Source organism: Biomphalaria glabrata, chromosome 13 (assembly GCF_947242115.1).
Source record: "Biomphalaria glabrata chromosome 13, xgBioGlab47.1, whole genome shotgun sequence".
Taxonomy (NCBI): domain Eukaryota; kingdom Metazoa; phylum Mollusca; class Gastropoda; family Planorbidae; genus Biomphalaria; species Biomphalaria glabrata.
The window spans coordinates 5709497-5723433 of record NC_074723.1 but is presented as its reverse complement, the minus strand read 5'-3'; the positions used below and the strand labels follow the sequence as shown (position 1 = coordinate 5723433).

General features: G+C 39.2%; 1 protein-coding gene across 4 annotated transcripts in view; it reads right to left on the bottom strand.

Annotated features, from left to right (window-relative positions):
• Positions 1-8957: 8957 nt before the first annotated feature.
• LOC106075262 (MDS1 and EVI1 complex locus protein EVI1-A-like) overlaps positions 8958-13937 on the bottom strand; it is a 111076-nt gene continuing 106096 nt past the window's right edge. For all 4 annotated transcript variants that reach the window (XM_056008095.1, XM_056008096.1, XM_056008097.1 and 1 more), the window contains one exon: positions 8958-13552. In XM_056008095.1, the coding sequence (XP_055864070.1) occupies positions 11612-13552 (1941 nt within the window). In that variant the 3' untranslated portion in view covers positions 8958-11611. The remainder of the gene's footprint in view (positions 13553-13937) is intronic.

Here is a 13937-nt window from a genome sequence, read left to right as displayed (position 1 = left end):
TATTACCAACATAAACCACACACATCTACCTCAAGAACCACACATATTACCAACATAAACCACACACATCTACCTCAAGAACCACACATATTACCAACATAAACCACACACATCTACCTCAAGAACCACACATATTACCAACATAAACCACACACATCTACCTCAAGAACCACACATATTACCAACATAAACCACACACATCTACCTCAAGAACCACACATATTACCAACATAAACCACACACATCTACCTCAAGAACCACACATATTACCAACATAAACCACACACATCTACCTCAAGAACCACACATATTACCAACATAAACCACACACATCTACCTCAAGAACCACACATATTACCAACATAAACCACACACATCTACCTCAAGAACCACACATATTACCAACATAAACCACACACATCAATAAAAACGAAACATGCATCCACACATGAGCAACAACATGAACAGCACAAATCACACATCATGAACATAAACCACACACATTACCAGCCTGAACCACACAATTCACCAACATGAACCACACACATCTACCTCAAAAACCACACAGTACCAACATGAGCCATACACATCTACCACACATCAATAAAAAGTAACCATACATCTGCACATGGGCCACACATCACCAACAACACAAAACACCTAGGGACACCACACTACACACCACACACCACACATATCATCCACAAGGACCGACATAATACTCTGAACAAGTCTTAGACTTTTGTTAATTTGTGATGGAACTGAAGTAAGGTTGAAAAAGAAAAGTGTTGATGACTTTTAGAAAGTTAATGATTGGGAGAGTGTTGGTTAATGTTAGAGTATTAAGTCTTGGGAGAGGGCCGGCCTTAGAAGTGATTTTAATGGCCCCCAAATATTAAAGATTTTTTTTAAAACGAAAAAAAACTAAAGTTACCTAATTTATTTAAAACCTAGTGTTCCGCAACAATGACATTAATGACAAAGTTTCGCCATTTCTCTAAATAAAAAAAAAAAAAAAAAAAAATTTATTCTTTTCAAGGAACACCAATCCGAGGTCTTCTTGGATGGCTCCAAGTTAACTTTGGGCTATGGTGAGGTAGTCAGACTCTTCGGTGCAAACGGAAAACGACGAATCGGTAGACACCATATACACTCGGAAGCAACTACATCATCGAAATGGAAGAAGTCAGGAACGCTATAGAGTCTATCGAAGAAAGAATAGAGAAAGGAATAGCAGCACATGTAATGGTGCGATGAAGCCCCAGAGTCCACCCAACTTTAATGACCTGATTTTAACCGTTGGCCAAAGAATCAATTAACTTTAGCATCATCTGCCCTATAGATCTGGTCTGAATGGGGAACTTTACTTGCATTCGATAGAAACCTATTTTGCTAGGATCTTATCTTATAAAATACAGACGTTACTTCAAAAAGGAAAATGATTACGTCCTACGCGTATCACTATGTCAATCTTATAATGCATGTTAATCAATGACATAAATTCTGCCAAGACATTGTCTTTTTCTGGCTGACTCAGGTAACTATGCTCTAATAGCACTAGGGAAGGAGGAGTATTTGTACAAATTTGTGAGAGAACCGCGATCCCAGATCACTGCTATTTAGGAGACGGTAGAACACATTCTCAACAACTGCAGGTTACTCAGAAATGGTTTTGAACATACGACTGCTCCTGTATATGATAATACTGTTACAACTGAGCAGTGAGAGGTAGAGGTCAACGTGTGACCCCGGCGAGATGACACTGCAGCGAGTGTTCTCTGGAATCTACGTGTATAAACAAAGACAGGATGTGACGTGCCCTCACGTGATGTTCCAGAAGGTACTAGCAGTGTTTCTGCTACATTGGAGAAGCGATTATTGGCTCTATATAAACCAGAGAGTTATTGTGACAAGTCAGTCGTCGGTAGAGTCGTCTACAGTGCGAAACAGCAGAAGAGAGATGTGTACGGCTCGATGCAAGTTAACTAGGGTTTAACTGGAGTGGACTACAGTCGTTAAAGTCTATAAAGCGAACTACAGTGGACTACTGTCGTTAAAGTCTATACAGCGAACTACAGTAGACTACTGTCGTTAAAGTCTATACAGTGAACTACAGTGGACTTGAGCCGTTACAGTCGATGTAAGACGTGTACGGCTCTGATCTGTAGAGTTGAGTACAACTCGGAACAGCTGAGTAGAACGGAATACAGCTCGATGCAAGTTGAGAAGAGATGAATTGCAACGAAGTATAGCTAACTGTAAACTGACAGATATTGTACAGTCTTCAAGCTGCATGTTACAGTGACGAATTGCTAGAGTTAATAGTCAATAAAGTTATATGAAGCTGAAAGTTGAGTCGTCAAGTTCTTTGCAGTGTTTTTATTTGTGTGCCTACAAGTACATACAGAAGATTCAGAAATACTTAGACTAAGACTGCTTTATTGATCCTTATGGAAATTTGTTTTGATTATTAGGACTTTTTTCTCCTATAAAGACAACACAACAGAAACATACACATAAATACAACAGACAACATAAAGAGTTTATTCAGCGACTACACACAGGCATTTTGATCCTTTTCATGTTTCCTGATCAAGAAGTGGCGTTGATATAGTGTATTATAGTCTGACCGAATAAGTTACGAACGAGATTACGTACCGCTCTGTTCTTGTTTTGATTGACAGCAGCCCACTTCGCGACGACCTGACATAGTTCTGATGGAGCGGGTGGCCGTTGTCTTCCAAGATTTTTTCGATTTTCCTTAGACATTTTTGATCAAAAAGTTCCTTTAAATGTGGTAATGTTGTGAGTGTAATTTTTGATGCCCTTTTTATGATGGTTTCTAGACGGCACAACAGTTTAGATGAAGCGTTGCCTTGCCAACAAGTTATTCCTTATGTTAGCAGATTTTGTATAGTCGCGCGGTAAAAGGTATTTATGATTAATACGTAACAATACTGATGCATGCTGGGTCCTGTCCTGTGGGAAGACTGGTAAACCCTACTGAGCACTGCCAGATACCTGGACCGTGCTATAATGGAGTAGTAACAGCATAGAGCTTTGGTGGATAGAGGTTTACAATAGCATCCCATATCTCAAATAGATTAGGGCCTTATCAAGTCTCAATATGGTATAGTAGTTATAGGTCTCTCTTAATATTATCTCAACCTAAACACATTAGCTTGGCTGGATATGTTCAACTTTAAAACCCATGTCCAAGAAATCAATATCGTCAGCATTGTATCGATAAACTTTAAATTTACTTTAATATAATAATTGCAACTTTTAAATACTTTAAGATATTTACACCGCAAACTATCAATCTGGGTTTGAACGTCACTAATAGATAATAACGCCTGCTCTTTTTTCCTCTCCCTGTGTCCATTATTGTCCCTGAGTACTTCGTAACTTATTCAATTAATATTTTTTAACCTTATTTTTCAACCCCCCCCCCCCCTCCAACCATTTGCATAATTTTAACATTAATACTACCACGCCATTAAACATTTAACCGCGAGGCGAGGATGCAAGATGCCGTATAACGAACGCCGGACAAGTTAATGCGAGTTAATGCGGAGGCTTCAATACTACAAGAGCCTCAAGATTATATCTTATATCTTCAACCACTGGCAGCTAATGACGACGAAGCAAGGGGCGTTTCTGTCACCGATACGCCCCTGATTTAGACAGAAGAAAAAAATTTTTTTTTTTAAGTGAGTTCTCGAAAATGTGTTAATAAACAGCTGATGTAAATTTAAATGTACCCTAGTTGAATGCATCAATGCGAAATCAGCTTACGCGCAACGCTAAGGCGCAATTTTGATCCTTAGGACTATGATTCCCCCGTAAACCACATGTGGTCCAAAGTGATTTTTTTTTTATATGTCACGTTGTGTTTGCTTTTTCTATCGTCGATTGCGTGTTTTTTTATCGCAAGACTTGACACAGTTTTGTAGCGGCGACAGAATCTTGATTTTTTAATGTTGATACTGCGAATGAGTTGACAACCTGTTACATATCGGAGCTTTTTTTTTGTGTGTGTGTGTGCTTTAATCGTCAAAGTGTAGAGTTTAAATTAATTAGTAAATAAGATGCATATTTACTGTCACTCTGCTGTGACTACACATAAACACATACGCTCCACACGCTCGTATACAAATACACACATACACACAGGGGCTATACTTACACACGTTATCGCCTTGTCAAAACTTCCAAAGTGAGTCTGTGTGTGTGTGTGTGTTTGTGTGTGTGAGAGAACATAAAGTGTCAATTACCTTGAATTAAACAATTGACGTTGCTACTTTATATGATTGTTTGTACTTTGAAATGGGGGGGGGGGAGGAAGACTTAAAGGCAACATTTTTGGTAGATGTTTACTGGTCCTTCTATCAGCAATGTGCATTGAATATATTTATACTAAAGGTTATTCAACAATAGTTCACTTTTTGTAATTTTAATCAAATTAATGTGATTGTAAAGTACTAAAATATAAAGTAACACAAGAACAAAATAATTTTGTTTGGAACAAACCGCCCACAGGTTGTGACGTTGAAGGTCAGTGTTCAGGTCTTCTGTGATGATTGGTCTCGCTAGAACCAACTGCAACTGCTATTTTTGTATTGCGTCCTTCCAATGACTGATTTGATAAATAAACAGACAAACTGAGTAACAAACGTATTAATTTTTTTTAATTAACGGAAAGGTTCTTTGACCAATTCTACCACCATCTGGTGCCGTCTTTCCAAACGAGACGTTGGCCGGACTATCTTATCTCTTTAAGTTCGACCTGGCTAGGTATATGTGGGCGTCGGGCGGTGCAGCGTAGGGTCGCGTGCTCGATCTCCGCGCCTTTAATATTTCTTGTGTGAGTGTGTGTCGTCTGCGCGTCTACTGAAGGATCAGCTCAGCAGATGTCACTGTTTGCTCCTCAATGTTATCTCCCCTGCGTGCTCGCCGGTAAACAAAAAAGTATAAAAAAAAAATAATACTAATAAAAAATGAGACCTTTGATGACGTATTTGATACAAGCAAAAAAAAAAAAAAAGGGTTAGGGTTTAGAGTTTAATTGGCTGCTAAGTTAATTAAAATCTCTAAAAAATGAACAATTAGAGAAACAGTTTTCTTTCATTGTATTCAAAAAGAAAAATAGACTTAGAATGATAATTTTTTTTTAAAAAAGGAGGGAAATGAGAGGGGGGGGGAGGATCCAAAATATTTTTTTTCTTGTTATCAAAGTAAGTAAAGTTCTCTCCCTTTCAGACCCTGTGGTCTATAGGGCAGATGATGTCAAGGTCATCTGTTTCTGTGGCCTACTGTTAACAAGGGTGTCGAATGGCCAGCACAACGACCAACCACATTTACTTTTCATCAACTAATGTCAGGTACCCATTAGCGCTAGGTGGACTCAAAGGCGCTCAAAAAATTGCGAAATTAAAAATCCAAGCCTTCATCAAGATTCGAACTCGTTTAAAATTAAAGTGAACAAAGACAGATTTCCACGGTCAGTCCTTCATTGTAGAATCTATATAAAAGCCAAATTAAAATTATGGCTTTTATATAGCTCTACTTTCATGCTTATAGCATGCTCAGAGCGCTTTGGTCCAATCTCAGTTGTGGACAAGTGGGGGTATTTAGGACAAGGTTTTTCCGTGCTCAGTAAACACAGCTCTGCCCGAGTCGGGTGTCGAACCTCGAGCCCTCTTCAAGCCAAGCCAAGTTCAAGCGCACTTAGCCTCTCGACCACGCTTCCGACTAACATGGCTTTAACATGGCTTCCTTATCGTGCGGTATACACGATGGACTGTCGTTCGGTCAACTTGGGGGTCCCGGGTTTATGCCCTGTCCTCTGCCATCCCCAGTCGTCCCGAGAAAGGTTTGGACTAGGTAGTAGATTATCTTAACTCTGAAGGACATCCGAAACATGTAAATCATTTTTACAAAAGAAGCGCTGGTTATATGTTAGTGTTAGGGCTCTTTGTTCCTGTTAGGGCTTTTTGTTCCTGTTAGGGCTTTTTGTTCCTGTTAGGGCTTTTTGTTCCTGTTAGGGCTCTTTGTTCCTGTCGTGTGTATGTTTTTATGTATGTTTGTATTAGCGACTATGTTGTTATTGTTACAGCAGTAATGCTGAAGTATACGACGGTAGTCAAACTGAATGTCTGTTGGTTTGGATTAATCAAATATATGGCCTCCTTCAGTCGACTATGTGTCATCTCATGGAAATGAGATGAATGCCTGGGCATTAGCTATGGTCAGAACGATGTCGCCCACACATCGCCCCCCCCCCCTCCTCTACACACAGCTGATGTATTCAAAGGAACTGAAAGTGTCGTTAAAGTTTGGCGTCAGCGGCGACGCAAGCTCTGCTAGGGCATAGCTCTGAGGTTAAACTGTCTATGGGTAGCCAGCTCCAAATATTTCCTCACGGCTGACTCACAAGCTTTTCTTATGTTTGGCTATTGCTTGCAAGGCAGCAGAGGTTTGAATTCAAGAGTTTCCCTTCTCCTGGGTGTATAGTCAGCCAAGCTAATGAGCCCCTTCTGCATGAAACTTACTGATTTATTCGCCTCTTACTCGCCTTTGCCCCGTTTCTTGTTAGTTTTAAACAGTTCCGGGCTTCCTCTTGTGGCTCAGATATTAAGTTCGGGAATTAATGGAATGATCTTATCTTATTAAGCTCTCAGTTACCAAAATATTGTACGTAAATTTTCATTGAGTTTTAATAAGAATTTTTTTTTATTTAAAGAGAGAAGGAAAGATAAGAGACAGAGCTAAAGAGAGACAAAGCTGAAGGGAAACAGAGGTTAACAGATACAGAGCTAAAGACAGACAGAGCTAAAGAGAGAAAAAGCTGAAGTGAGACAGAGCTAAAGAGAGACAGAGCTAAAGAGTGACAAAGCCAAAGAGAGACATAGCTGAAGAGAGACAAGCCTGAAGAGAGAAAGCGAGCTAATGAGAGACAGGGCTGAAGAGAGACAAATCTGAAGAGAGAAAGAGAGCTAAAGAGAGACAGAGCTGAAGAGAGATAAAACTAAATGGAGACAAAAGCTGAAGAGAGACAGAGCTAAACAGAGACAGAAACATTCACGCAAAGAGGTAAAGAGAAAGAAAGAAAGAAAGAAAGAAAGAGAGACAGACTCGTGAGAAGAGAGAAAGGATGAGATAGAAATAGAAATTAATATCTCTAACTCTACAGCACGTATCACAATCCTTATAATAATTAAATATGAATGATAGTTCAAAGATGATTTTCTTGTTTCACAGTTCTAAGAAAGAAATGGTGAAACATGCACCTGGTTACCTCCCTGCTCTGTTTTCATTATTTGTTAGCTAGCTCATGCTGTCTATAAGTTCAAAAAAAGTTCCCCTTTTAGACCTTGTGGTCTTTAGGGCAGATGATGTAAAAATCATCTGTTTCTTTGGACAAGGTTAACGAGGGTGTCATGTGGCCAGCACAACGACCAACCGCCTTCACTTTTCCCCAACTAATGTCAGGTGTCCATTAGATCTGGGTGGACTCAGAGGCGCCATAAGATCCCGAAATTAAAAATCCCACTCTTCAAATCCTGGACCCCCGGTTCGGAATCCAAGCATTTTACCCCTCAGCTACCGCGCCCGCCCCCTTTTGCTGTCTAAGCAGGCGAATATTTGGCTTGCATAATGAACTTCTATGAGCTTGTCACTGTATGTGGTGCATATATTTATAGTGGGACTTTTTTTATTTTTAAAAGAATTGTTCTAATTTTTGTTAAATATTATTTACGCTAATTTAATTTCTAAATGAATTTTTTTTTCTTTGTTTTGTTTGAGATATTTTGCATGTTCCTTCAGAGTTGACACTCATGACACCCTGTCTCAAGCCTCCTGCAGAGGGGCGGAGAATGGGGCGGGCAGGATTCGAACCAGACAGCCATCCTAGTACATTTCAAGTGGTAACCAATAAATCCTCTCAACAAACATACAACACAAGAAAAAAAACTGTAACAAACAGATATACAAACATACAAATATATAAACATACATTTTTTGGAAAATTCCGAAAAAAGACAAAAAAAAATTTTTCTTCATTTTTTCATCACACATTTTGTTTATTTTTAATGAGAAATATATTTAAATGTCAAATATATTTTACAGATAACAAAATAAAATTTCTGAATCTTAAAAGGAAAACAAATGGAAAGAAATACATCCCAGTAGATATAATGAAAAGTGAATACGTCTTATCAAATTAAACATAGTATAGAATCGAGTGAAATACGCGTATAGCTTTTGTTATAATGAATGATAAACATGTTAACAAAACGTTTCTACATCATTGTTTGGTTGTTGTTTTTTATTTTAGCATACATGGAAATAATTTCATATTTAAAAGTTAAGGACAAGCAGTGGTGTAGCTAGGAATCGGAGATAGTTTGGGGGCCCGGGGGACTTGAACTCTTTCGGGGCCCCTGCATTTTGAGTAATATTTAATGTGAAAAAAATTTTGAACACTCATTTGGAGGCCCCCTTCAAGTGGGGGCCATGTAGGATTCTCCTCCCACCCTAGCCCCTGAGTACAGAATATATAATATGGTTCATTTTGAGGCTTTAGGAAAATCCCTTACCAATTGAAATAAAAAGTAGCTAGACTAAATAGAAGTAGTTAGGTGAAAAGAAATATTTCAATGGTGAGGTGATTTGAACAGTTGAACACAGTCGGATGGCTGGACATATGGACATATAAAGTTTAATGCCATTCTTAGGATACACAGATATCTGAGCTTATGGGATGGCATTAATACGTGTGTGTGCGTTTGTGTGTGTTGGTGTGTGTGTGTTTGTGTGTGTATGTGTGTGCGTTTGTGTGTGTTTGTGTGTTCATCATGTGTTTTACCCTTTGTTCAATGTTAAACGATCAATCTGTTCTTTGAATCCAATGAAATAAGCTTCAACAGAGAAACTGTTTTGGAAAGATGGTGTTTTTCTCTCGGTTAAAAAAACAACAAAAAACTGACTAGATAGAAAAAAAGAGGGCGTTAACATAAAGAAATGTTATATATAAAAAAATTTTGTTATAGATTCTTGTTCTTTTCCGGAGGAGGGGGAGGAGTTGGATGTGATTGACATGTTGACAGATTTAATAATAAAAGACTAAACAAATAATGTCATTGCACAGTTACAGTCATTACACCTAATGGCGCCCTTGTATTGAGAAACACTGATCAATTACATTCGTACATATGTCCTACATTATCAGAGGGCGTCCAGACACGAGTCAATAAGACACCCACAAGTGCAGCCCCCTTTTTTTGAAAGAAAGGGTCTGCATTTTGGATCTACTGGTCTTGGAAAACAATGGCGGCTTATAAGTAAGAATTATGATTTAAAGTTCATGTACAATTTCTTTTGTGATCATATTTATACAAATCATTTCTTAACAAATGGATACAGAGAAACCAAAAGAACAAATCACCCAAATCAAAAAAAAAATTATTATACATACAAATGTATAAATCAAATGTATATCTTTTATATAAAATTGAGATTATGAAAGAGGGAAAAAAGTTCAGCAGTTCAATTTGTTTCTAATCTAGTCATTTCAATACAAGGGGGAAATCACTCAAAGAAAAAATCAATTACACATCACAGTGATCTCCCGTTGGTAGGATATTTATTCATCGACCATACCATCATTTACAATTAAATAATTACACATCATTGGTCCTCATTTTCATTGGTTGGTTCAATGATTACATAAATATAAGAATATGTACACCTAGCTATACAAAAAAAACAAAACAAAACAATATGTCTATAGATCTAGTTTGTTCCCGTCAGAAAGAATGATACATAAAATTACAATGACAAAGAGCATAGTTATGGTTAAATAATGTAAATATTTGCTTCGTCAACGAGGAGTTCCACCACGATGTCATGAAAAAGAATCCACACAAAAGACGGGCTCTACTAGTACATAGTTACTGGACCAATGTAGGGCTATGTGGTTTTGATATTGGACTATGTCTATTGCTAAACACAAATAAACAAGGTTTACATAATTCTCTTTCAAACGTTTCTGTAACTATTAAGGTTCTCAATTTACGAGCTCCTAAATGTGTTCATAAATACTCGTTTCTCCCCCCCTCCCTCTATTTCTCTCTCTCTCTCTCTCTCTCACACACACACACACACACAATCATGCGTATACTTAAATAAGTAACTAATTGACGCTTTAACTAGTTATCACTACATAAGCAAAGGAAGGAAGGAAGGGAGATAATCAATAGAATTCAGATTTCAACGAGCTCAATATTCAAATATTCTCTAAGGCATGTCTTCAAGACCAGACTTCAGACAAAACCAAGGCTATATTCAAATCTGAATGATCTCTTCAGAAACCTAAATGTGGAATTCAAGTTTTAAACATCTTGCAAATCTTCCAAGACAGGAAAATGGAATGAATTGTGCAGAGTACAACCCACAACTTCAAGGGAAACAAACTTTTTTGACCCGGGTTTTTTCAGTGTCATGACAATGGCACATAGTCGCGTCAATTTGCATATTTTCTACAATTGCATAATGTATTACTAAACATTCAAGCATTAATATTAGTCTACTGTTTTGACTTACGAAGTCACATTCTTATTGCTGTTGCTGAGAAAAAAATGGTAAAATCTGTTTTACATTGACCAGTCTGAAAATGTTTTCAAGATTATTCTTCATATATGAGACAGTTGACTCCCTTTAGTATCCATAGTACACGGTAAATAAGGGTTTTACAGTCTTTTTTAAAACTTAGTTTTACAGTACTTTCTTCGTCTTTAAATTTTTACATTGACTAGTTAATGCTTTCGACAGCTAGTGTTATAAGGATTGATACATTAAATGTATAGAATAGTGGATATTTGGAAAAATAAAGCGAACAACTTCTTGCTTGTTACTTGGACTTCATAAAAATGTTACTTGAGATTGTCATGAAACAACAGGAACCCTGATAGTCATCAACATATGAATATGTCATTGCAACATAAATTACAAGATAGACTAGGAATAAATGTTGTGATATAAATATATACATCAATATTTCTAATGTTTTATAGACGTACTTCCTGTCTATAAAGCTCTAAAACAAAGTTTTTTTAATCAGATGTAGCAAGAGGAATGACAAAAAAAAAACAGTTATGACATTGACAGCAAGGTCAACTTCTAAATTGGTCCAACAAAATCACATTTAAATAAGAAGAAAAAAATGGATCGATACTTGAAGTATCGATACTCAGGACATGCCTGAACGATACTATGGCTTTGTAAGGCAAAACGTAAAGAAATAGCAACGTTCACAATTCCTCGTTCTCGGTATCGGAGATTTCCCGTTGTTCAACCTTTTGGCTTTGTCTTCCAAATTGTCACTGGCGAGCTCTTCGCAGGTAAGTCAAGCGCGTGGTCCATGTTGAGCTACAGGAACGAATTCGATTACTCAGCGCTGATGAGGCTTTTCTTTGTAGCCGTCAACCAAACATCATCAGTTTTTTGCGTTACCTACTTAGATTTTATTACATACTTATTGAATGTTTTGCTTGTACTGCGTTTGTTTATATACTAAGTCAGTATAAAGTCTTAGGTATGACCCGTACTAGACGCTCAACGCTGCAGAGTTTAAGTCAGTAGGAATTGAGTCTGTGCTGGTGAGAGCACTTTCCTCACACACTTCCAGTTCTGCCAAGGGGGAGTCACACTCTTCCATCTCTGCCGAGGGGGAGTCACACTCTTCCATCTCTACAGAGGGAGAGCCGCACTCCTCCAGCTCTGCAGATGGTGAGTCTGCAAGGTGGGGACCTTCTTGTTCGTGCTTCTTCAGGTGCCTGTCCAAGTTGGTCTGTTGGCCGAAGCAACGATCACAAAGCTGGCACTTGAAGGGCTTCTCCTTGTTGTGGATGTTCCTGACGTGACGTTGAAGGTTGGAGGAGATGCTGAACGACCTCTCGCAGTACTTACACTTGTACGGCTGCTCTCCAGTGTGGGTGCGCAAATGCCGCGTCAGATTTGCAGATCTCGGGAAAACTTTGCCGCAGAACTTGCAAGCGTAACGTTCTTTGGATTTTCCAGGAGCTGCTGGTCCATAGTGGTGCCCGTGCTGCTGATGGTGGTGCGATGAGTACTCGGCGGATTTCTCCATTTTTATCATAGGAGAAAGAACCTTGTCAATGTCCGGTCGTGGCATCATACTGAACTGGGAATGAAGGCCAGGGAACGCGGTAGGTCCAGGCATTGGGTATCGTGCAAATGGACTGGAGAATTTGGATGCTACTTCCTGTCTCATTTTAAAATCCTCTTTCATCCTGAGGAAAGACTCCATCATCAAAGGATTAAATGGGTAATTATAAATGCTGGACATGCTGCTCTTAGAGTCTGGGATGGACACGGATGGGATGGTCAATGAAATGGACGACGAAGATATACATGGAGTTACGGATGTGGCTGGTGATGATGCTGAAATTGGTGCAGGTATTGGAGACATTGTTAAATCTCCATAGATGTGTGTTTTCCTAGGAGCATCGATGGGCAAGATGGGTATAGGCTTTACGGGCTTCTTACTTAAGTCAAGCGGGGCGTCATCTTTCTGGGATTTCTCAGGTGTCGATTCTATGTCAGAGTGGATATCTGATGAAAGCTGGACAGGCCCATTCTGCTTGGGCAGACTGTTGGAGAAATCAAAAGGTGATTCCTGTTTGATAGGAGTGGACGTTGCTTGGACTTTTGAAGACACTATTGGAGATTGAGGTCTGAACTGGGTAAAACCAGGTGGAGCAATGCATGGCGTTTTATGTGCTTTTTTCTCCTGAAGTTCCTCTGGTGACTCTGGTGTTACAGGTTTCTTTTTACTTTCTGAAGTGGGGGACGCTTCCCTTGAGCAATTTCTGGAATCTTCGGATTTTCTTTTGCGCACAAAGGGTCTTTCGGACTCGTTGTCTGAGACACTGTTTATGTCTAATTCACTCTCATCGCTTTGTTCCGGGCTGTGATCAGCTTTTGACTCGGGAGCATCAGGTCGAGGCATCTGAGCTTTGTCAAAGCTGGTCGAGAATCGCTGGATTTTGAAATCAATGCTTCCTGGCTCCGGAGACAGGTTTAATCTCTTCTCGGGAGACAGTTGCTGCAAGTTGGCAGCAAACTTGAGGGCAGAGGAGGGGGACACTGCCGAACTGCCCAACATACTGGGCAATGCCTGGGGAAGAAGGCCAGAGAAAGCTCCGAATGGGTGATACGGTGAAAAGGGAAACTGTGGCCTCGCAACGGCAGCGGCTGCGGCGTAGATGCTAGGGAAGAGAGATGGGTTCAGGTGGGGTGCCTGGCCGTTGGGAGACATTGAAAGAGGGGAGAGCTTCTCGGGAGGGTATATGCCTCTCATTCCATTTCTCATGACTCCTTCACAAAATCGCTTGTGCTTGCTGAGGGAGGTTACTGTGGAGAAAGCCTGGCCACAGTCTTTGCATTTAATTTGCTGTCTGCAGTCTGCGTGCATTCTCTTGTGTCTGCAGAGATTCGAGAACTGGGTGTAAGCTTTCAAGCATACCTGTCGAAAAAAAAATAATAATAATGATCATTATGTGCATAGTGAATATGTTCATTTTCAAGAGTATTCCTATTTATTTCTTTAGCAGTAGAGCTAGAATGTTGGTTTTAAAATGTATTCCTTTAGTAGGAAAAATTATTAAACTTAAGTCTACTGTAATATCAGATTATTAAGAAAATCAATAAGAAGGCAAACACATAAAGCTAGGTTATTTTGCTTTCCTAGGGGAGTGGGGATGACATTCCCCCCTGAAGTGTGGTCAAGAGGCTAGGTACGAACTTGGCTTTTGCTAGGCTACCGATGAAGTGGGCTCGAGGTCTGACACCCGACTCGAGCAGAGTTTTGTTTTACTGAGCGCCTAAAGGCAGCACGGAAAACCTTCTCC